General features: G+C 38.6%; 1 protein-coding gene across 2 annotated transcripts in view; it reads right to left on the reverse strand.

The window, feature by feature from the left end:
* Positions 1 to 508: 508 nt before the first annotated feature.
* Positions 509 to 25,894, reverse strand: part of GABRB2 (gamma-aminobutyric acid type A receptor subunit beta2) — a 299,227-nt gene continuing 273,841 nt past the window's right edge. Inside the window, exons 6-10 of one of the 2 annotated variants that reach the window (XM_075856301.1) lie at positions 16,895 to 17,032; positions 10,940 to 11,092; positions 10,373 to 10,617; positions 9,002 to 9,088; positions 509 to 6,534 (exon numbers count right to left, since the gene is read on the reverse strand). In XM_075856301.1, the coding sequence (XP_075712416.1) occupies positions 6,190 to 6,534; positions 9,002 to 9,088; positions 10,373 to 10,617; positions 10,940 to 11,092; positions 16,895 to 17,032 (968 nt within the window). In that variant the 3' untranslated portion in view covers positions 509 to 6,189. The remainder of the gene's footprint in view (positions 6,535 to 9,001; positions 9,089 to 10,372; positions 10,618 to 10,939; positions 11,093 to 16,894; positions 17,033 to 25,894) is intronic. The other variant, XM_075856302.1, reaches the window with a different exon arrangement.

Here is a 25,894-nt window from a genome sequence, read left to right on the forward strand (position 1 = left end):
ACTGAGGCAATAAATATAAAAGTTCATTACAAAAAAAAAATCTGTTGTTGGGTCATAGAAAATAAATAAGTTTCCCACTGAATTAATTTTCTAAATTACTACCCAAAATGGATTTGCATGTTCTGTCGAAGACGAGTCCACTTTAGTTATGTTTAATGGCATCCAATTAGATATCCATAAATATACTGTATGTGCCATATGTGGTTGAGTACTATTAAATAAACAAAAATTATCTTAAGATATATATATGTATATATCTATATATCTATATATATATCTATATATATATCTATATATATATAGATATCTATATATATATATATATATATATATATAAAATCATGACAGAAATATATATTCTGAAAATAAATAGTGAATAAATAATTATAAAAAAGATGTAACATATATTAGATTGTAAACATGCCTATGCCATATTTAAAAAATTTAATAAATGAAAATCTGGAAAGGTTGATCCAGGTGCAGAATATGATAGAACTATTATTATTATTATTATTATTATTATTATTATTATTATTATTTTAAAGAAATTAATAAATAAATACAATGATCTTACTTTTAGCACTTTAACAATACATTTCACTTAAAAGCTATGTACGCCATTCTAAGCCTTTTTTTTTTTTTTACAAATATAAATTAATGTATTTTGTGTTTTTAACCAACTTTCAAATTATACTTTATTAATTATTTTTGTTCCTTTTTAGGTATATGTGTCCTGTATCGTTCTTTAACAGCCAATTCTGTCAGTTCAGCTGTCTCTGACACAAAGGATCCAGCTAATATCAATCACACCTAAGTTCATAACCATTATCTTAAAAAGTAAAAAAAAAAAACAATAATAAAAGTAAATCTGAAAGTTGTCTAAAAACAAAATATACATTAATTAATTAAAAAAAAAATGCTTTCAAAGGTGTACATAGCCTTTAACACAAAATATACAAATATTTCCCTTTTTTTATGCAGCAGAAAAATATAGCATGCTTTTGTAATTCTTTTGCAATTTCCTTTAATAAAACTGAGTGTCAGGGAAAGAAGTTGACTTGGAAACTAGCAGTTTGATTCTGAAACATGATGTTCTCGAATTATAAACTTGTTACAAAACGTACCCTATGCACAGAGCCCTGCAATATTTCTAGCATGCAATACGTAAGGAGCTGATACAGTCCCTTATCTTAATAAAGCAGGCAAAGCTGATAAATGTGGCACTTGGTTAAGGAAACAGATTAGCTACAACATGTACATTCTATTTATGAGTTTACATTCTGTCCTTTTTTCCTATGGTAATTCTAAGTTCACATTCTAGCGTACAGTGAATACATGCAGTCCTTGAACAGTATGATTCTCAAGCATATTACAATACAAGTCAATATTTCATGTTTAATAAAGAAGTTGACAATAAGCTGTTTAACTTTGAATCATCCTTAGAATACCACGACCAAAAGCTACAATCTCCATATATAAACCAGGAGTTATGTAAATGTGTGAAAAATAATTTGACCACGTAGGAAATATTTTTGATAAGCTCATAGTAATATACTAAACAAATTCATTGTAACTGTTCATAATCTTAGTTCTACTTTTATTTGCTTTTTCATTCAGTAGAATCTTTGACGTAGTCAGACTTCACTACATGCCAAAGTATGAAAGACTGTAACGGAAAAGCTCTAGCCTCTGACATTGGTTTCAATGCCAATCTGATGATTAAATGACATAATTTAAGTATAGAAAAAGTAAAAAAATATCCATAAATAACATATTAATATTGGCAGCAGTTTTATTTTCTGTTCATGCTCTTGTTTTCTATTTATGTTTGGCGTATACATGTTTGATGCCATACAGTTACATATGTTGCCATCGGCAACCACAATTTTTCTGCAGGATCCTCCTGTATTCAAATGAGTAGTCAACAAAAAAACAAAAACAAATGTTGACACATACGACCCAAAAGGACATTGGACCTTTGGTCCTATTATACTTATGGACACGTCCTGTGTATATTTCAGGAGATTCTCTAGATTCTGACTGATGCTCTTAGGGCATGCCCACACGTGGCGGATTTCCTCCGCAACTGTCAGCATCAATGCCGCACAGAATCTGCGTTGCAGATTCTGCGGCGGATCTGCCCAAAATGTGCAGTAAATTGATGCGGACTAGCTGCTGCGGACTGCGGTAAAAGTGCTTCCCTTCTCTCTATCAGTGCAGGATAGAGAGAAGGGCCAGCACTTTCCCTAGTGAAAGTAAAAGAATTTCATACTTACCGGCCGTTGTCTTGGTGACGCATCCCTCTTTCGGCATCCAGCCCGACCTCCCTGGATGACGCGGCAGTCCATGTGACCGCTGCAGCCTGTGATTGTCTGCAGCTGTCACTTAGACTGAAACATCATCCTGGGAAGCCGGACTGGAGACAGAAGCAGGGAGTTCTCGGTAAGTATGAACTTCGATTTTTTTTACAGGTTGCTGTATATTGGGATCGGTAGTCACTGTCCAGGGTGCAGACACAGTTACTGCCGATCGCTTAACTCTTTCAGCACCCTGGACAGTGACTATTTACTGACGTCTCCTAGCAACGCTCCCGTAATTACGGGAGCCCCATTGACTTCCTCAGTCTGGCTGTAGACCTAGAAATACATAGGTCCAGCCAGAATGAAGAAATGTCATGTCAAAAAAGCAAGACGCATCCGCAGCACACATAACATGTGCATGACAGCTGCGGACTTCATTGCGGAAATTAGAATCTCCATTGAAGTCAATGGAGAAATTCCGCCATGAGTCCGCAACCAGTCCGCCACAACTCCGCAACGTCCATTGCATGCTGCGGACACCAAATTCCGCACTGCAGCCTATGCTCCGCAGCGGAATTTCCAGCCTCGTCTAAATGAACCCTACTAAATAGAAATGGAAGTCAATGGAGAAACGGCTCCGCTGCGGATTAACGCTGAGGAGTGTCCGCAGCGGAATTCAAGAGAAATTCCGCCACGTGTGGCTTTGCCCTTAAAGGGTTATACTCTCCAATGTTGATGCAGGTTCGTTGCGAATTTGCAGCAACATTTTCATATTTCACAGGTAATTCTGATGTTGCAGATATCACAGCAGACATGCTGCAGATTTCAGCCTCTGCAATGCAAATGCTGAAATCCGCAGTGAAATTCTGCGGCTTCTCCGCAACATAATGTACATAATGCAGAGGGAAAATTCTGGACCGCAGCCTAAATTCCACATAGTTAATTTCTGCAACGTCTGAACTACGTTTCCTAAAAATGTATAGAAACAAATGTAAAAAACGTCTGCTGCAGAATTTCCCTGCGGACTGTCCGCAGCGTAATTCAACAGCAATTGCACCACGTCTGAATGTGCCCTAAAGGAACCTGGTCAGTGACTTTATGCTGCGCTCTCTGAGAGCAGCATAAAGTAGTGACAGACTTGCTTATTTCAGCAGTCTGTCATTTCTGTCTGATAAAAGAGAATTTAAAGTACTTACATTTAGAATGTTGCAGCGCTCACATCTTGCTGGGAGATAGGTGTCCGGCATATTAATGAAGTGCCGCTCCCTCCACCCAGCCGCCCATAGAGTTTTCTCGCTATGCACAGTAATAGCGAGAAAACTGTCAATCTTCGCCAGCTGGGCGGGGGAAGCGGCATCTAATGAACATACTGGGCTCCCTCCTCCCAGCTTGATGCGAGCGCACAACTTTCTAAGTGTGAGTTTTCTAAAATCACTTAACTATCAGACATAAGTGACAGCCCCTTGAAATCAGCGTGTCTGTCAATACTCTATGCTGCCCTCAGAGAGAGCAGCATTAAGTCACCGACAAGTTCACGTCAACAGTAGTGTTGGTTCCTGTTTTTTTTTTCTTCTGATTCATTTTTTTAAAAGTGATGGACTGAAAGAATTTTTTTTAGAATGTTCAGCACCTTAGAATCTGATTTTTTGGGCCCACCATAGGAAATTATTCTGAGGACTCTATGATCTTTACAGAACAGAGACATGTGCATATCCATGTACCGCCATAATGGGTATTTGCACACAACTTTGCATGCGACTTTAAGTGCATTGTAAAATGTGTTGTTAAAAATTTACCCACCGGAGGATAACTCTGATATTCTGGTGAATCCAGTCCAGCCCGGTATGATTGTCTGCAAGCACTGCATATTCTCATATTTACACAAAGGTAGTCCTTAAAGTTGGAGAACCAACCATTGCCTTTGAAGTATTTTTGGTGACTACCATTTCAAAAAAATATTCAAAGATGATGATATATGGATTGTGGTACAGTCACATCTCTCTTCAAATAAACATAAGGAACTAATAAATAATTCTACTAATTACAATCTTCATCATAATCTTTTTATCATAATTATAATCTGTATACATGGCCAGCATGGTGAGCGGACCCCATACTTATTTTTTTTGCACTATATGTAGCCAGCATACAAACAAATGAATTTCTTGTCATTGATTTTTGGTATACAGTATATTCATATAACATAGTAAAATAACTTAATGGTCGAGAGCATACATAAAAAATAAATTAGTAATGTGGTAGATTTTGGTCATTGATATTGAAAAGAAAATCCATGAGAGGTTCAACATTTTTTCAAGTTTATGATGGTAGAAAAACAAAAATAAATCAATAATGGAAATAAAATATCCTCTAGAAAAAAATTAATGTGCAATTTTGTAGGCATAGATATGAAGTTCTCCTGGAGAAGGTTTACATTGTACTTAACAATGAAGGAAGAGAAGTCAATTTTCTGTCAAAGGACAAGAAACATCAGTTTTGAGCAAGTCTAAAGTTAATGTTGAAAGTGGAACAATAATTAATATGGAATAATCATTACCCTCAAGAGTCATTTACCTACTATAATGATGCTAACCAGAAAGTTTTTGCATGTTGTTCCATATTGATGCTTTCTCTACAGTCCTCCAGAACTTTTCTTTTTGTTAAACACACTTAATTGAAATGAATGGATTTTGGCTTTATGATGTGAGCAAGCAGTTTTTTGTTTTTTTTGTTAAAAGCTGGAAAAAAAAAATTATTTCACGAAAGTCGATGTTGCTTTTCAGATGATAAAAAGTTGCTTATAATATTTTTCCTTCTGGCAAGAAAAAGTCTATATAACTTCTTCTTCCAGATGTTTTTGCTATATTAAAACTGTGTTGCCATAGTTAAGTTTGTTTCAAAGAAACGTATCACTACCTATTAGAGGCCTGTGCACAAGGGTGCGATTTTTTGACAGAAAGACATTGCGAAATGGAAACTTAACTTTATCTCTGTTCAGTACTGGAATGTCTGTGCCTACAGGCACTAAGGAATACAGATATCATTGTAAGAAAAACCATTGCATCTTCCTTTGCCATATACCCTCATCACTACATAAATGAACAGGAGCCCCTTATATATCAATTATCTATATGGGAGCAGGGGTGTAGTCATAGGGAGCAATTGCTGAGAGAGAGCAGTTACAACCATGCCATGGTGCCTGAAGGGCCAAAATACCTCTGCCACATAAGACACCAGTAATATAAATGGTACATAAAATCTGAGGGTACTGTTAGAGTTTTGCACCGGGACCCAGGAACCTCAAGTTACACCTCTGTATGGGAGTTCCCCCTGTTGAAAAATGGAGTGGGAAATGCAGCCTAAATTGTGCTGGTATGTTCAAGGCTGTTACACTGTTAAAAATTTGTAGTGACAAGTATGGAGGAGTGTGAGGTTAGATACTTCATGGTCTCCAACAAATCAGGGTAATAGCAGAACTCTTCAATTCAGAAATGATTTTTTTTCCATTCCATCCACAACTATTAAATTTTCAGTCAAAATGTCTTCATAAGCATCAATCAAACCATGCAATGTACGGGTGAGTCCGGAAAGTTTTAAAATGACCAATTGCTTTAACATCTCACTTCAAAGCACTTGCGTGTACACCAGGAAAAGCCTTAATACATATATCAAATAATCATAAAACTCAAAAAGAAAATGGAAGGGTGTTGTTGTAGTTCTAATGAGTCTAGAATGAATCTGTACAGCATACAGTAGGATGGTGAGTACCAGCAACTAAGGTGTTTTAAAATAACTTGTGTCCTGAATGTTATTTTCTAAGCCCCACTTCTGGTTTCACACATAATCTGAACAGACATCCAGTTCTTGTCTACTGTATGGCTTTTTAGTTTTAGTTCACATAATAGAGCCAGTAGACTACATTGAAGAATGAAAAAACCACTGGGAAGATCATGCGTGACCATCTGTCTATAGCGTTTACATCAGTCAAGTCAGGTATGGTTATTTTCAACTGAGATGCACGCCTCCGTAGTCTGCTTTTTTTTTGAACATGTCGTTCTAAGGCATTGCGTCCAAAGCTGTGTCGCGGTAATCCAGCTTTCCGGTACTGAATACTTGAAGTATCATAGGCCAGCATAGTGCTTCTTGGATCACCAAGCCCCATCACAGCTTCCGATGCTGCCATCTCATTTTTAATTTCAAGTGTGCTTAGTAAAATATTTTCATGTGGATCCATCTGTAATTCAGGAGATAAAAAGATTAATTACAAGACCTTTTAATTTGGTTTATTTTCTACAGTAAATATATTGGACTCCATATTAGCTAGGGAAAAATATTAGTCAAGGACATAAGAAAGTAGAAATGGTGTTTATTAATTCTTAAAAAAAGAGGGAAATAATGAGGGTGATAAAATAAAGTGAAAAATATGAAGAACATTAATTAACGGAAGGAAAATATGAGAAATATATAAAGAAAAATAAAATAACATTTTCAATTTTTCATTAAAAATGAAAAATATTCAGATATCTGTAGTAAGCCTAGAAATGGGCTAACCCAGAATCTGCAACCTCTAACTTTATATATAGATATTAAAGTTTTTTTTCTCCACAAAGCATATGTATCCCCTATCCACAGGACAGGGGATACATGTGTGATTGCTGGGAATCCGACCACTGGGACCCCCAGCGATGAGGAGAATAGAGGACTGAAAGTCCACTGAAGTGCTCCATGAGAATGGAGCGTTGGTGAGCATGCTCGGCCAGCACTCCATTAATTTCTATGGAACTTCTGGGACCGCTGTCTCTGGCAGCTCCATAGAAGTAGGATAGGGGATACATGTGTTTGTGGGAAAACCCCTTTAAGTATCTCAGCGACCTGTCAATTTCTTGCCATAAGGCTGGGTCCACACATGGCAGATATTTCTTGCGCATATCAGTGACGAATCGGCAGTAAAATATTACGCACAATTGACAGTGGATTTCACCCCTGCTACATTGAAAGGTGTGATATCCGTGTTGAAAATCCTCAACAGAAATCAGCATGTTGATATTCTGTGGATTTTAATATCCGCATCACATGTTGACTTTCGTTTGGAAAAAGTCGGCAGCATGTGGATGAGAGTTGTAAAATCTCAACCAGTTGCCTGGTTCTGTAATCCGCTAAAGATTTTATATACGCAAATCTGCAAGTAAAATCTGCTGAAAATCCGGTATATGTGAACCCCGCCTATGGCTTAGATACTTTCGAACAAAATATAAATGTATAAAATGCTTATTTAGCTCATGACTTATAGGATTTGCCGTCCTATGAGTGGGGTTAAATCAGATCTTTCTCTCCTTCCCTTCATCCACCTTAACCTCCTCTTGATAAAATTGACAAAAGGTTATGGTTAACAAAAGACAAATGTCTTGTGTTAACCATACTAGCTATGTAATTATGTGTGGTGTACCATTATCTCTGTCTTATGACAGACCACCAAAATGTATCTATTTAAGCTATTCTCTATGTAACCAGCTTTGAATATAACTAATAACATTAACATGCCCTTTGTATTGTGGATTTTGTAACTCAAAAATATTTGCAAAAAATGAAAAAAATAATAAAGAGACTAAAAGAAGTAAAAAGCAATGGAATCAATGGGGTCCCAGGAGTCGGACCCCACCAATCTAACATTTGTTGCTTAAGCCGCGGATAAGTGAGAAGTGTGTTAACAGATGGAATACACCTTTAAGCAGCTATAGGGTTAACGTGACATGCTTCTTGGCTAGGGGACATTTATCCAATAAAAGGAATGTGACAAACCATACTTTTTTCATATTCTCTTGGAATATATAGTGAAGGAAATATATAATAAACACTTGTTGATATGTTGGGTGAAATGTATATGGATTAGGCGTTTTACTGCAGTCCATATTATCTCACCAGTTTTCTAACTTCGGAAAATATCACTGAGAGATACATGAAACATTTGCAAATCTAATTCTAAACATATACCCTAAGTATTTTTGGTCATGAATACAGATTTATCTGTGTGAAGTAAATTATTCATCTGGCTTGATTAGAATTACAAGGAAGCAATATGCAGTCAGTGGGTCAGACTTGTTAGCAGAATATTTTGATATGATTCTCCGAGACCCACGTGCTATTCTAATGTGAGCACAATCTGCACTAATTAGAATGAGCAACAACTTGCAATATGTACACTAATTACTATGTAAGATTATATAAGGACATAATTAGAATGCAATATGTTAGTAGTTCAAAGGTGAAATATTTAGAGAGAATGAATAACGTATATGTGAATATTCGTAAATGGTGTGCAACAAAATAAGTTGTTTAAATAGGATCTGCCACCAAAACAGACCTCTTTAAATAACAATAACTATTAGATGCCTTAATAATCCTAGTGGTGGAGGGGTGTTTTAAAACACTAGCAATGTTTCTACATTGTCCTTTCACAAATACATTCTAACAAGTCACAAATTATAAGCAATGCAAAATATTATATTAGGCAACAATATGTAGTCTAATTAGACATTAATAATTGAGAGAAATCAATCGCCATTGCTAAATATATCAATACATGCCAACACTGACACTATTATTAGTACTAGAAAGGAGTTTAAAAAGGTTCTCCAGCTGAAATAACTCAACTGGAGAACAAAAGATTTATTAGAGGGAGTTACACTTATAACAATACTTGCCAATGTTGAAGGCCAGTATGGACTGCTTTCCCCCCAGTCAACCTCTAGACCCATGCTTCTACAGTCTCCAGATGGCCACACAGCTTTCTGCACAGAATACAAAAGAACACCAGGCCTTCCGATATTGAGATATATTGCTCCTTATGTCAGTAGGAGTGAGCATGGTCCTGCAGTCCTTACAAGTGGATGTGTGCCTTGCCTTCCTTCTACGAACCATAGATGGTAAGGCAAGGAGGTTAATCATGTATTATGTAAAGCAGAACTAGCAGGAGATGTGATCTAAAAGTAAAGTATGGTAGCTTGGGAATTTCAAATTCTTACTGTTTTACTGCCAGGATGACAGCAGACAATAGTCTATATTAGAGCTGTCTACTACTTTCATCCAAACAGGCTACATTTATGTAGCCTGTATAGATCATTACAATGAGATTCCAACAATTCAGCATCCTTAAGAACTTCTGATGTACTTACTTTCTCCCTGGTGGTAGGACCGTCCAGAGGACCTCATTGTCTGGGGCTCCAAAGTGATCCAAAGGGACCTGAATGGTTTTAGTGGATGCTTTAAAATACTACAAAGTGCTGACATGGATGTTAATATTAAATTATTTTTGATGGCACTTACATATATTCCAATTTAGTTTATAAGTGTCATCATTTCTTTCAGGTCCTGCCATCATTAATATTTGCTATATCAGCTTTGGAGTTCTTTGCATCCCCGAAAGATGAGAACCCCTGTTGATCCCACCATTTTCTTAAACTTGTCCCTAGGAAAATTAGGGATATACTGTGTGCATAGAGAAATAGGTGACCCTACTCTTTGGAACATACAAACCATTGCTTCAATCACACACTGACATTTTAGATAGGTCAGATATGTACCATGAAAAATTTGGGAAAAATTGGGAAAGCAGATTGCACCACAACTTTATTGTGATTTGACAACTCCTATTATATTATAGGAAAGCCTCAACTTGCTCTCTTCATGACAAGTTACTCTATTTTACCTCCACCTTTCTGCTGTGGATGCTATTGTGTTTTTCTCAAGACCTGTTGAGACCTTAAGATTGTACATTAATAATTCTTGTGGTACATTGTAGTTACATTCTACTCGGGTCACACATTATTGTTCTATGTAATTGTTTTATGAACTTCACTGCATAGTAATAATGTAATTTTTTTTAATAATAATTTAATTAGACGAAAATGCTGAAATTTCACAATGAAGCTAATAAAAGTTAAGATGTTTGGAAAAAAGCCCTAAAACTAAACAAATATAATTTACTATAGAATATGTATGTGTATTGAAAAGTGCTGGTAAAATTGATTTAGTCCTGAATTTAAATGATCTAAATCAACCATAGTATTACATACCTTATTAACTTCCATACGCATCTGTTCATTGTTGGCACTTGCAGCTCGTTCTGCTGCCTTTTTCTGCCTCTGTGGTCCCCTACCAAAAAATATGTAGTTGACCAATGCATATTCCAGCAAGGCCATAAAGACAAACACAAAACAACCCATAAGGTACATATCAATGGCTTTCACATATGGGATTTTAGGAAGTGTTTCACGAAGGTGAGTGTTGATGGTGGTCATGGTCAGTACAGTTGTGATTCCTAGAAAAGAAGATATATTATTTTACTGAATTTGTTCATTTAATTGTCAACATTTTTACTATAAAAATCCATCAAATCTTTCACTGTCTTCACTACCATACTCTCGGATTATTAGAACTCCAAACTATTGAATGTTTTAGATATACACACCACATTTTTGTTTTACTTTTGAACAGTTATATTAGACATACCATATACAATGATCTATATAGCATGTCAAGAGGAGAAATGTAATGAAGGACATAGGAAGATTGATCATCATAGATGGACATTATACATTCATGTCTGGTATTATTCAAATTCTCTCTTGACCTTTACTTACCCAAGGCCACCCGAGCAGCTGATGCATCATAGTTGATCCAGAAAGAAACCCATGAGAGAATTGTGATCAAAATAGAAGGCATGTATGTCTGCAAGATGAAATATCCAATATTTCTTTTTAGCTTAAAACTAAGAGATAATCGTGGATAGGAACCTGAAACCAAAAACATGACACAGAGCTGAAAAATACATCTTTACTGGTAAAATGTAATTAAAGTCATATAAGTCTTTGGTAATGATGGACAAGTTGCGGAGTGCTTTAATAAAGTGCTCTTAATATATCCTACCCACCCAGTCAACTTTACTATGAAGAAGCAAGTACTATTGTACATATACAATCACCCCTGAGGTCGCAATGCCCAAGATCAACCCTTAAAGGACCAATTTTTAATACTTTGAATAATAGCAATTAAAAGCAGTAATTGTACACAATATAAAAAAAATAACAATCATGTATGATCATGGTGTGAGCTTATATTAATATTATAATGGTCCAAAAATGTGAATATTTGATTAATAAGGAAAGACATTGTAGAGTGTTGTACTGTTGTAGCCATCCATAGAGACAAGAATTGTTGTTGTGTGATACCTATTTTATTGTACTCAGTAGCCTGTAAATATCCTCACCAAACAAAAATACATTGGGGCAGATACATTAACCCATTGCCACCACAGACATTTTTTGTGTTTTTCATTTTATTTCATTTTTATTTTTACATTGATTGAGTTGTGTGAGGGCTTCTGTTTTGTGGGTTGAGCTACAGTTTTTATTGGCTGTACCATTTTGGGGTACATGCGACTTTTTGATCCCTTTCTAGTCTATTTTTTGAGAGAGGCAAGGTCACCAAAGGAATGGTGGCAGTTTTATCATTAAAATATAAATAAATATGGCATTAACGGTGTGAATAAATTAATATTATAAAGTGAAAGTTTGGACTTTTAAGGATGCGTAAATACCAATTACGTTTATTTTATTTTTACATTACTTTAGGGGGAAAGTGTTAAAAGTGGGATTTTTTGTGTGTATATATATATATATATATATATATATATATACATATACACACTACCGATCAAAAGTTTAGGGTCACTTAGAAATTTCCTTATTTTTTAAAGAAAAGCACAGTTTTTTTCAATGAAAATAACATTAAATTAATCAGAAATACACTCTATACATTGTTAATGTGCTAAATTGCTATTCTAGCTGCAAACGTCTGGTTTTTAATGCAATATCTACATAGGTGTATAGAGGCCCATTTCCAGCAACCATCACTCCAGTGTTCTAATGGTACAGTGTGTTTGCTAACTGTGTTAGAAGGCTAATGGATGATTAGAAAACCCTTGAAAACCCTTGTGCAATTATGTTAGCACCGCTGTAAACAGTTTTGCTGTTTAGAGGAGCTATAAAACTGACCTTCCCTTGAGCTAGTTGAGAATCTGGAGCATTACATTTGTGGGTTCAATTAAACTCTCAAAATGGCTAGAAAAAGAGAGCTTTCATGTGAAACTTGACAGTCTATTCTTGTTCTTAGAAATTAAGGCTATTCCATGCGAGAAATTGCCAAGAAACTGAAGATTTCCTACAACAGTGTGTACTACTCCCTTCAGAGGACAGCACACACAGGCTGTAACCAGAGTAGAAAGAGAAGTGGGAGGCCCCGCTGCACAACTGAGCAACAAGACAAGTACATTAGAGTCTCTAGTTTGAGAAATAGACGCCTCACAGGTCCTCAACTGGCAGCTTCATTAAATAGTACCCGCAAAACGCCAGTGTCAACGTCTACAGTGAAGAGGCGACTCCGGGATGCTGGCCTTCAGGGCAGAGTGGCAAAGAAAAAGCCATATCTCAGACAGGCTAATGAAAGGAAAAGATTAATATGGGCAAAAGCACACAGACATTGGACAGAGGAAGATTGGAAAAAAGTGTTGTGGACCGACGAATCGAAGTTTGAGGTGTTTGGATCATACAGAAGAACATTTGTGAGACGCAGAACAACTGAAAAGATGCTGGAAGAGTGCCTGATGCCATCTGTCAAGCATGGTGGAGGTAATGTGATGGTCTGGGGTTGCTTTGGTGCTGGTAAAGTGGGAGATTTGTACAAGGTAAAAGGGATTTTGAATAAGGAAGGCTATCACTCCATTTTGCAACGCCATGCCATACCCTGTGGACAGCGCTTGATTGGAGCCAATTTCATCCTACAACAGGACAATGACCAAAAGCACACCTCCAAATTATGCAAGAACTATTTAGGGAAGAAGCAGGCAGCTGGTATTCTATCTGTAATGGAGTGGCCAGCGCAGTCTAGAATGCCAAAGGTCTGTAATGCTGTAATTGCTGCAAATGGAGCATTCTTTGACGAAAGCAAAGTTTGAAGGAGAAAATTATTATTTCAAATAAAAATCATTATTTCTAACCTTGTCAATGTCTTGACTATATTTTCTAGTCATTTTGCAACTCATTTGATAAATATAAGTGTGAGTTTTCATGGAAAACACAAAATTGTCTGGGTGACCCCAAACTTTTGAACGGTAGTGTATACATATATATATATATATATATATTGTTGGAAAGCATTGTGAGGGCTTATTTTTTTGCGCGGCGAGCTGTACTTTTTATTGGTAGCAATTTAGGGTACATAAAATTGTTTGATCACTTTTGTATTCCTTTTTTTTACTTCGTTCACCGTGCAGGTTAAATAATGATATATTGTAATACTTTGGACTTACAGGGAGGTGGCGAAGCCAGTTATTTAAAAAAAAAAAAATGACATTTATGTTGGGGAAAAATATATATTTTTCTATTAATATTTACATTGGTTTTATTAGTCCACCTAGCGGAAATAAACCAGCGATCATTGAATCGCTTGCACGATATACTGCAAGGGGTTGCTCTGCAGTAGCTGCTGATGTCTGCTAACGCACCTTCTCACAGCCACTTCCCTGCTCCTGTCTTAAGGACAGTTGGAGGAGTTGGAGGAGCTTGGAGTGTACCACACAGAGGCAGAGATGGGCTTTGCTCTCTGTCAATCAAAATATAATAAAAACAAACACCTTTCTCTGTTTTGCCCTACAACCTTTTCTGATCAGCCTGACTTGAAGCAGCCATTACAGGACAACATATTGCTGCTCTCTATTATTAACAGGCAGCAAGCTACAGAAAGGGAGAACAAGTGTAATAAGGTACAAATAACCCCTCCCCATAAATGTGCCATTTGTAGATGCCCCCCCCCCCCCAAAAAAAAAGGTTCTAATTTTCTTTCAACTAAAATTAGGGTTCATCTTATGGTCCGTTGCGTCTTATATAATCTCATTGCTTTATTACTAGTAACCATTTCAATGTGTGCTCTGTACCAATGTCATATCACAGTTACTCTCTCCGTGTCTTCCGTTCCCATAAATGCATTTTGTACTACGTATTCTTAAAAATGATCCATACATTGTAAAACAGATCTAGCTATAGATAAAATTCTGTATACCAGTATGTGAACTTCGATTTATCTCCACCTAAGCCTAGGGTAGATTAATATTGAATGTATATATTTGTGGATTTGATCTTACTTTTTTTGATTTCTGTGTATATTAATTTTGTAGTGTCTGAAGAAGGTTGAATGTATAGACCGAAACGTTAAACCTATTTTTGGATCACTATTTTTCGCTATATGTGAAATAAAATATCACTTATTGCATAATACCTTGGAGTGCTGAGTTCCCATTTTTACACGTTGGCGTGGAAGCCTACTCACGCACCCTTGAAACACGGCGTGCTGCGGGATCAAGAAAGTGCCGTTGCATCTTATAGTCCAAAAAATATGGTAAGTCCTACCTCTGGCAGGGCTTAATAGGAGCACAAAGATGGCAGACCTGGGGTCCTTCATTAAGCCCCCAGGCTGCCATGACAACCATCAACACCCTGCGATCACATCACAGGGGGGCACCCCCTCTTTCTAATGGCTTAGATGGGGTTAAATAAGGAGTTAAACTCATTGTAGTGAAGTGTCGACTCTCAAATTATTGAGTGGGCTCAGCCCGTGAGCCCGCTCTATACCCCCCAGGGAAGGGGTTAACGGACTTTTACTTTTTATATAGTCCCCCAGGGGGCTTAAACAAAGGATCACAAAGGAACTGGGGGCCCTTAGTAGCTGCCGACCTCTCCTTCTGACAGCTTACATGCTGCGGTCGCTATTGACTGTCACATCTAAGTTGTGAAATGAGCAGGATCTCAGTTATCACCAATCCCGCCTTTGCAGTGAGATGTCGGTTGTAACATACAGCTGACACCCGTTGAATATGAAGCGGGCTCAGCCTGTGAACCCACTCCATACAACCCTTCCCAACTATGATGTAACTGTATGTCAAATATAACTGTCTTAAATTCAGACAGCTTAGAATTAGACAAGATGTGTCACATTTACCACAGGGACTCATGTTGGTTGATTAATTTGGCGCACCTTTATATACTGCTGTCTAACTTTTTCACCACCTTTTTATTGACTTATTTTAGTCCACTTTATTGGGGTGCAATTTGGTGTATATTAAGCCAGCTGCCTTTCCGAGTAAGATACACCTCTTATTGGGTTAGTCACAAACATCTGTTCTTGTCGGCACATTTCATTGATAAATTTGTCTAAAATGATTTGTGCCAAAAAATGGTGCAACTTAGATCAGAATTCTGGCGCAACATGTGCCCCATTGTGTGTTATGGTGAAGTGTAAGAAAACCCTGTTTTGCAATTATATTTTACTTGACACTTGTTATTGTGGCCAGATTGGGCCTATTCAGCCACAATGGATATGGAATTCCTGTACACTAACATTTCCCATGTGGATGGAATACTGTCATGTAAAATGTACCTGCAACAAGGGTCTTCCCACAGTTTCAGTTGTGCAGATGGTATAGTTCACCCTGACACAATGGCCCACCTTAATTTTTCAGTTTACGCCTGATTTTGGCGAATATTGTCCAGATTAAAAAGTTGCAACTAAATTGTGCAAAAATTTGCAACATTTGGCTCCTCACCCCAAATGAGAAAACAGGTGAGAAAAGTGGGTGTGGTCAAGCGATAAATATATTTTTAGCCTAATTTATTAAGCTCAAAGGTTAAAAAAGGTGCAATCTAGTGGTGCATATATATGGCTTTTCACATTGGGTAACAAGTAATTAAAAGAGTCAGACATTTAAAATGCACCTGATTGATTATGAAGCATGTACCAAGAAACCGACTACCCTCTCCAATTATACTGATGCTAAATATTTCATTATTAATATATGTGGGCCAATATATTTACGTTTGGTCAACTTAAGACATCAACTTACAGTCTAGTTAGCCAATAAAAATTTTTTATTATACAACTACAATTCTTAATTTATGTAAAGACGTATAAGATTCCATTTTGCAAAATTTAGTGGAAAATAAAAAATACACATCAAAGATCCTATTGTTATCTTTCAAGATAATAATGAAATAAAGGAAGCTAAGGCCGAAAGTGTGAACCTATTAAGTATACATGTCATCTTAATTTTTTTCCATTTTTTTTAATTGTTTTCCATTTTTTGTTATATATCTCAATTTTAAAAGAAAATTTGAAAAAAAATTGGTTCTTTTGCATAATGGTTGATTACGTTTTATTTTCTACAGTTCCTTGATGCCAAGATAAAAAGAGATTTTCTGGAATTTTAAAATCTTTGCATAATAGAAAAACAACAAACTGTGCAATGTATTTACCTAGCTGATTCCATTCCAGTCCCCCACACTAGTCACCCGCAACTACTGTTGTTCCTACAATCATGATGATGTGCCATCCATAGCGATGACATGTCAGGTGGCCACAGTGGCCAATCGCTGTTAAGTATATTGCACAATTTGTTATTTAATATACAGTACCAGAATTTTTTAACAGCATAACTAAAGAATACTTTTAATAAAAACATATTTTTAATAGTTAAATGTATATTATACCTGTGGAAAAAACAACATTTTTTGATAGGAGCTTGTAGTCTACTATGGAAAACTGTGGCAATTCAATTCTTTCAACGCCTGTGACAGCATGGTTGCCTCCTCGCCAATAAAACTCAATGTCATCAGTGGTATAGCCATCTGAAATACAAAATTTCAAAACATTATTGTACAGTTAGCCTCGGTGTTTAGGAGTAGATTTTTTTTTTTACTTCATTCTTAAGGAGAAAATTCTGCAAATGCAAACTTAGTTATAGGGTTAACCCACCAAACACATTTATGTCATGATCTCTGACGGGGAAGCCACAACATTCAGGCTTGAATTGAATGGAAATATGGCTGCGGATGTCCACAGCTCTCTTCATTTTAATACATAGGAGTTAGAGTATATTCACACATAGCGGTTAAGATGCGGTAAAAAGGAATCTGTCATCAGTTCATTGCGCCTTATCTGTGGTGCCAGACACCCTGAATCCAACGCTGTATCACTTACGTTTTTAAATGTGTAGTTTTTGTAGAATACTCTTTTTCTTCAGCAGCTCGTATTCTTGAGCTGCGGCTAGCCCTGCCCACCGGTCGCTGATTGACATAATGTGCATGGGGAGAGAGCTGCCAATCAGCAGCAGGTGGGTGGGGTTAGCCGCAGCGCAATAATATCAAGGACTCATGAGCGCGAGCGCATCATTGAGAGGACTCCTGGCTCTCATCGCAGTCAGGACATAAACAGCGATTTTATGAAAACTACTGAATATTATAAGGTAAGTCATACACCGCTGGAATCAGGGTCTCTGGCTGCACTTTATGGTGCCCTCAGATAAGGCAGCATTTACCTGGTGACAGATTCTCTTTAAAAACTGCATTAACATTGCATCTTAAAAAGTTCATGTAGTTTTACTGCAATTTAGGGAGTTTTTGATGGGGGTGCAGATTTCGATGGTAAAAATGTTTTATGATCATTATATGTCCTTTTCAGGTAAATTATAAGGATAGCATAAACAATAGCACTCTTGTCTTTAGGCTGCGTCTGGTAGTGCAGTTCAGCCCCAATCATGTGAATGTGGTTGAAAAAAAAGGCAGCCATGTGTAGACATTTTTTACTTCCCCTTTCACATCCCTTGGTTGAACTTGATGGACATGTGTCTTTTTTCAACCGTACAAACTATGTAACTATATAACCCCTTTAAAGCTGAATAAACATAATGTTGGTATGGTCCTTGTTATGGATACGTTGGGATGTAAGTATATTTATATATAAAATTGGAACAAAGAACAAACAACTATGACTAAGACAATTTAACCTAAAAATGACTTGACCTGTAAATACAGTTTAGCATGGTAGAAGTCTATTATCATTTTTACAGCAAGTGTGATTTTCCTATGAATAAAATCAAGAGAGTAGATATGTTTTTTCGCCACATTACATGAATAGAATAGCTATTAATGAGAGATATTATTCTTTATATTTTATGCCAAGGCACTATTACAATTTATAAAACGGCAGAGCAACCAGCCCAAAATTGGGTCAGGTTAGTTCTGCATAATTTGGAATGCAGTGCACTATTTTCCAAGACTAACAGCTCTCATTGACATGTACAGTGGTGTTCAAAAAATAGCAGTGAGTTTAAAAAAGCAAATAAAGCGCAAAATCATTATAATAACTCTTATTTGCCTAAATGCAATGGAAATACTAAACAATTAATTCCAAATCAAAACAATAACAAAAATGTATCCAGTTTGTGTTAATCCTTACAGAAAGTAAAGAAAAAGGAATATTAGGCTGCTCAAAAAAATAAACTGAAAAAATGTTTCAGATTTCACTTTACTGAACTAATACACCGAGTTCCAAATTATTATGCAAATGTTATTTTTCGCTGATTTTCCTAAATAGTCGATGCAAATGACAGTCAGTATAATCTTCAAGCCATCAACCATTGGAGTATAATGCAAATTTTATTGAACAAATCTCCTAATGATAACAGATTTTTTTTAGAAGTAAAAAACTAAAAATGCACTGTTTCAAATTATTATGCACAACAGAGATCAAAACATTTTAAAGGTTCTAAAGAGAACTAAAATGGTAATTTGTTGAATTTGCAGCATCAGGAGGTCATATTTACAGAAATCAAAAGCTCTTTCAATCAAAAAAAAACTTAACAGGCCAAGTTACATGTTAACATAGAACCCCTTCTTTGATATCACCTTCACAATTCTTGCATCCATTGAATTTGTGAGTATTTGGACAGTTTCTGCTTGAATATCTTAGCAGGATATCAGAATAGCCTCCCAGAGCTTCTGTTTTGATGTGAACTGCCTCCCACCCTCATAGCTATTTTGCTTGAGGATGCTCCAAAGGTTCTCAATAGGGTTGAGGTCAGGGGAACATGGAGGACACACCATGAGTTTCTCTCCTTTTATGCCCATAGCAGCCAATGACACTGAGGTATTCTTTGCAGCATGAGATGGTGCATTGTCATGCATGAAGATAATTTTGCTACGGAAGGCACGGTTCTTCTTTTTGTAACACGGAAGAAAGTGGTCAGTCATAAACTCTACATACTTTGCAGAGGTCAGTTTCACACCATCAGGGACCCTAAAGGGGCCTACCAGCTCTCTCCCCATGATTCCAGCCCAAAACATGACTGTCACCTCCTTGCTGACGTCGCAGCCTTGTTGGGACATGGTGGCCATTCACCAACCATCCACTACTCCATCCATCTGGACCATCCAGGGTTGCACGGCACTCATCAGTAAACAACATGGTTTGAAAATTAGTCCTCATGTATTTCTGAGCCCACTGAAACCGTTTCTGCTTGTGAGCATTGTTTAGGGGTGGCCGAATAATAGCTTTATGCTGACTTGCAAACCTCTGGAGGATCCTACACCTTGAGGTTCGCGTGACTCCACAGGCACCAGCGGCTTCAAAAACCTGTTTGCTGCTTTGCAATGGCATTTTAGCAGCTACTCTCCTAATCCTATTAATTTGTCTGGCAGAAACCTTCCTCATTATGCCTTTATCTGAACGAACCCGTCTGTGCTCTGAATCAGCCACAAATCTTTTCACAGTACGATGATCACGCCTACGTTTTCTTGAAATATCCAATGTTTTCATACCTGGTCCAAGGTATTACACTATTTCACGCTTTTCGGCAGCAGAGAGATCCTTTTTCTTACCCATATTGCTTGAAACCTGTGGCCTGCTTAATAAAGTGGAACGTCCTTCTTAAGTAGTTTTCCTTTGATTGGGCACACCTGGCAAACTAATTATCACAGGTGTCTGAGATTGATTACAATGATCCAAAGAGCCCTAAGGGCATGGCCCCACGTGGCGGTTTTCTTCCGCAACTGTCCGCATCAATGCCGCACAGAATCTGCGTTGCAGATTCTGTGGCGGATCTGCCCAAAATGTGCAGTAAATTGATGCGGACTGGCCGTTGCGTATTGAGGTGAAAGTACTTCCCTTCTCTCTATCAGTGCAGGATAGAGAGAAGGGACAGAACTTTCCCTAGTGAAAGTAAACGAATTTCATACTTACCGGCCGTTGTCTTGGTGATGCGTCCCTCTTTCGGCATCCAGCCCGACCTTCCTGGATGACGCGGCAGTCCATGTGACCGCTGCAGCCTGTCACTTAGACTGAAACGTCATCCTGGGAAGCTGGACTGGAGAAAGAAGCAGGGAGTTCTCGGTAAGTATGAACGTCTATTTTTTTTACAGGTTGATGTATATTGTGATCGGAAGTCACTGTCCAGGGTGCTGAAACAGTTACTGCCGATCGCTTAACTCTTTCAGAACCCCGGAGAGTGACTATTTACTGACGTCGCCTAGCAACGCTCCCGTAATTACGGGTACAGACACGTAGTCACCCGTAATTACGGGAGCCCCACTGACTTCCTCAGTCTGGCTGTAGACCTAGAAATACATAGGTCCAGCCAGAATGAAGAAATGTCATGTTAAAAAACCAATACGCATCCGCAGCACACATAACATGTATATGACATCTGCGGACTTCATTGCGGAATTTAGAACTTCCGCAATGAGTCCGCAACCAGTCCGCCACAGGTCCGCAACATCAATTGTATGCTGCGGACACCAAATTCCGCACCGCAGCCTATGCTCCGCAGCGGAATTTTCTGCCTCGTCTAAACGAAGCCTACAAAAAAGAAGTGGAAGGCAATGGAGAAACGGGTCCGCTGCGGATTAACGCTGCAGAGTGTCCGCAGCGGAATTCCTGAGCAATTCCGCCACGTGGGGCTTTGCCCTAAGACACAATACCATCCATGAGATTAATTGAAAAACTAATAATTAAATGTTTATGACACTTAAATCCAATGTGCATAATAATTTGGAACACGGTGTATTTAGTGGCATAACCAATGTTTCTGAGAACTGCTTGACATCTGTGTTGCATGGAGTTGACCAACTTCTGGCCCCTCTGAGCAGGTATTCCAGTCCAGGAAGATTGGACGACATTCCACAGTTCTTCTGCTTTAAATAGCCCTGTGTCGGTACGCTCAGGAGTGGATCCTACCTTCCTCACCACTCCACCGACGAAGAGAGAAGCTAGGACCTGCCCTCACCACTCAACCAACGCTGGCTCACCTGTCCTGCCTCCTGTCTCCTGCCCTGCGGACCTCCCGCGCGCACTCTTGTGGGATTTAGTGCGGGAGCTTATAAGTCGGCCGGTGATGTGTTATCACCGTGCCGACACATGTTAGCCGGGAGCGAGAGACACTAGCCCCCATTTACCAGTGTACCGTCAGGGTTTAAATAGCCCTGTGTCGGTACGCTCAGGAGTGGATCCTACCTAACTCACCACTCCACCGACGAGGAGAGGAGCTGGGACCTGCCCTCACCACTCCACCAACGCAGGCTCACCTGTCCTGCCTCCTGTCGTGCGGACCTCTACTCCTGCTCCTCAGCGTTCCACCAACAGACTTCTCCTGTCAAGTATCACCTTCCCCTAAACAACGAGCATTTCCCTGATTTAACCCTTACCTTCCCCTATACGAGCATTTCCCTGATTTAACCCTTACCTTCCCATATACAACGATCACATCCCTGATTTAACCCTTACCTTCCCCTATACAACGAGCATTTCCGATTTAACCGACCTTCCCCTATACAATGAGCATTTCCCTGATTTAACCCTGACCTTCCCCTATACAACGAGCATTTCCCTGAATTAAACCTTACCTTCCCCTATACAACGAACCTTTCCCTGATTTAACCCTTCCCTTATACAGCTAGCATTGATCATTGTTCCCTAGTTAACCCTTTCCCTCATGCCTGCACATTTAAACATTCCTAGTTAACCCTTTCCCACCTACCTGCATGTTCCCATTGTTAACCCTTTCCCATGGTAATCCTTTATCCTTCACATCTCTTGTTAACCCTCAGTGTACAGGGGCAGTTATATTTAGGAGGGAGTGGGACAGAAATAGTGAGGGTGTATGTATTGTAACGTAACTTATATGTATGTTTAGGTAAGTGGGTGGTGGTATAGATTAGGATTGTGATACCTTGTTTATCAGTGTATTCAGTACACACTAAGTTATTATGTGTATTGGGATACACTGATACTATACTGTGATTATTTACTGCGTTTGGTGTATTTTTTTTATATCTTAGTGTGATTACTGTGTGTTAAAAAATATTACCCTTATTTACTTACAATCGTATTCCCTTACTTAGTAGCAAAAACAATTAGATTGACATTAGTATAAGAAAAACGTAGGGGAACTAGGCATAACTCGAGTGACCCTGATTATAAAGGAGGAATTAATAGTGGGCGATGCTAGCAGGTGAACCCCGCTATTACTCCACCCCCCTTTTACATCACCCCACAAGTTCTCTATGGGATTGAGGTCAGCGGATTGGACTGACCAAGATGTTGTTCGCTTACTGGTGTGTTTTGGGCCATTGTCATGTTGAAACATCCATTTCAAGGGCTTATTGTTTGCGGGACAAGCTGTACTTTTTATTAGAATCATTTTTTGGTACATACGATTTTTTTATCACTTTTTATTTCATTCTTTTTAGCGCTATAGTGACCAAAAGACAACGATTCTGGGGTTTTACATTTTATTTTTATGCCGTTCACTGTGTGAGTCAAATAATGCTATATTATAATAGTTTTGGACTTTTACGGATGCAGCGATACCAATTTTTTTATTTTGACATTATGCTTGTGGAAAAAGTTTTTTTTTTTTTTACTTTTCATTTTTTTTACCCTCCTGAAAATGTATCTAACTTTTCATTTACACATTTTATTAGTTCCCCTAGGGGACTTGAACCAGCGATCATTAGATACAATACACTGCAATACATGGGTGCGCTACGGAGACAGCATAACTCACTGAGCTACGCTCTTTCTGTAACTCCCATGGCAGTTACAGAAGCAGTGTAGCATGCTATGCTGTTTCCGTAACTACTATTTAGTTCTATGGGAGTTACGGAAACTGCGTAGCTCAGCGGGTTATGCTGTTTCCGTAACTCCACCATTTAACCAGGAAGTGACCGGAAGACAGAAGAGCCAGGTAAGATAGAACGGGGTTTAGGGGGCCCCGTTCTAGAGATAGATGCTGGTCCCAGAGGTGGGACCCGCATCTATCTGACAAATGTCCTTCATGGGAAAACCACTATAAATGCTATTGACCGCGGCATTTAACTAGTTAAACGGCCAGGAACAGTGCCATCGCTGTTCCTGGCCTCTAGAGCAGCGTGTCAGAAGCTGACACTTGCAGTGTATGGAGCGGGCTCAGCATAGCGCGTGAGCCCACTCCATACATCATCCCCTCCCCATCCCCTGCACATCACGGGTGGGGAAGGGGTTAAGGAGCGGTCAGGAGGCCCGGCGCTGGTCCGTTGACTGCCAACTATAAGACGCAGGAACGTTTTAGCAAGATTTATTCATGCTAAAAACGATGTCTTATATTCCGAAAAATACGGTATTCCACAGACTAAAGAACTTCACCAATTTAACTCCTCACTGCTAATATTTTGAACAAGCCCCTTTCAACTAATGTTTAAACTCCTTGGAATCAGCGGCATGCATGTCCTAATTGACGGCTCTGTTTTTTTTCTACTATTTACAAGTAAATTATTTTCTATGTAGAAATATCACTTCTAGCGAAAACATTGATTTATCAGGTTAATGATGTTGGACTGCTATTTTATTAGACACTACTGTATACATTTAATTTTTATGTTTCAGTTGTGTTTTATAAGAAAATTCTTGTTGACTAAAAATCTTGAACTAGAATGTAGCACTTGCTGATTTATTTGATTTCAGCTTTGTCTTAGGAACAGTATCATGTGCACCATTGAATTTACAACCCATGCTGCGTTTTATAACAATGAAATTTAAATAGAAAGTAGTTTTGCATTTGGCTTGTTCTGACACTTCAAATCTGTGAATCTATAAAGCTTTATATCTTGACATGAGGTAAATGAGCTGATGTGACTAGGCAGGTTTGCAGTATGCCAATAGCTTACATTGCGTTGCTTTCTGTATAAGGGACAATGTATTTTTAGGAATATTAGCCCCAGGGGGCATAACTAGGAAACACTGGGCCCCATAGCAAACTTTTGAGTGGACTCGCTCCCCTGAGTGCCACACACAGCCTGCCCTTGTAGTAGTGCCCCTGTATATAGTGCCATACTGCCCCCTCCTGTAGACAGTGCTATTCAGCCACCCCCCCCGTAGACAGTGCTATACAGCCCCCCTTGTAGACAGTGCTATACAGCCACCCCTGTGGACAGTACTATACAGCCCCCCTGTAGACAGTGCTATACAGGCCACCCCCCCCCCCCCGTAGATGGTGCTATATTTTCAAGTATCACAAAGAGGGACAATCGATGCAGCTCGTAGCGGCAAATTTTATTTTAAGCCATGCCTCTAATCCCACCCAATCTCCGCCCATACACACCCGGTTCAGCCCACACAGTATAATGCCCCCATAGCTGCCACCATACAGTATAATGCCCCCATACAGTATACTGACCCATTGATGCCCCCATACAGTATAATGTCCACACAGATGCCCCATACAGTATAGTGCCCACACAGATGCCCCATACAGTATAATGCACAAAATATTCCCCCATATGGTATAATGCCCCATAGCTGCCCCAGACAGTATAATGCCCCACATAGCTGCCCCCACAGTATAATGCCCGCATAGCTGCCCCCACAGTATAGTGCCTTCCATATCTGTCCCCACAATATAATGCCCCTAATAGCTGCCCTCACAGTATAATGTCCCCATAGCTGTCCCCACAGTATAATGCCCCCATACAGTATAATGCCCCCATATAGTAAAATGTTCCTATAGCTGCCATCATATCAGCCCCCCTTCCCTACCCAGTATAATGCCCCATAGTGCCTAATAGAAAAATAATAACATAATTACTTACCTATCCCCATTCACACGACGGGCAGAGGATCCTTCTCCTCCGGTCTGTGCTGTGAGTGACTCGATGCAGACAGGCGCGATGACGTCACAACATTGCGCCTGCCTGCGCCGAGCCGCTCAGGGTAGAGTGAATGCTGGTGCAAGGAGCCGTCAGTAACTTTACTGTAAATCTAACGAATCGTGCACCTGTGTGTCACATGACCATGACATATCTGCCCCTAAAGGTAAACAATCAAGGGAATGAATGACTACAAGCAGAGATCCTTAAAACCCTAAGAAACAGATACACAAAATATATTGTAACATTTTTCCTTTTACAATAAATAGGTTTTTTTTTTTGCTGAAACCATAGTACCCCTTTAATTTTTTTCCTCCCCCCCTCCTTATAATATGGGTAATTTAAGTAACTATTACCCTGGGTGAATATATCTGCCTCACAACAGCAATGGTTGGAAGACTCTAGAATGGAATTGAGGGTATCTGACACGGTCTTCGGATAAGAAATTGGTGATTCAAATAATTTTCTATCTTCCAAAATATACTAAAAGGAAATGCTTTAATTTTCAGTGGATAGGGGGATTAGTCATGTGTA

The sequence above is a fragment of the Rhinoderma darwinii genome, chromosome 3 (genome assembly GCF_050947455.1).
Source record: "Rhinoderma darwinii isolate aRhiDar2 chromosome 3, aRhiDar2.hap1, whole genome shotgun sequence".
In the NCBI taxonomy this organism is placed as follows: Eukaryota; Metazoa; Chordata; class Amphibia; order Anura; family Rhinodermatidae; genus Rhinoderma; species Rhinoderma darwinii.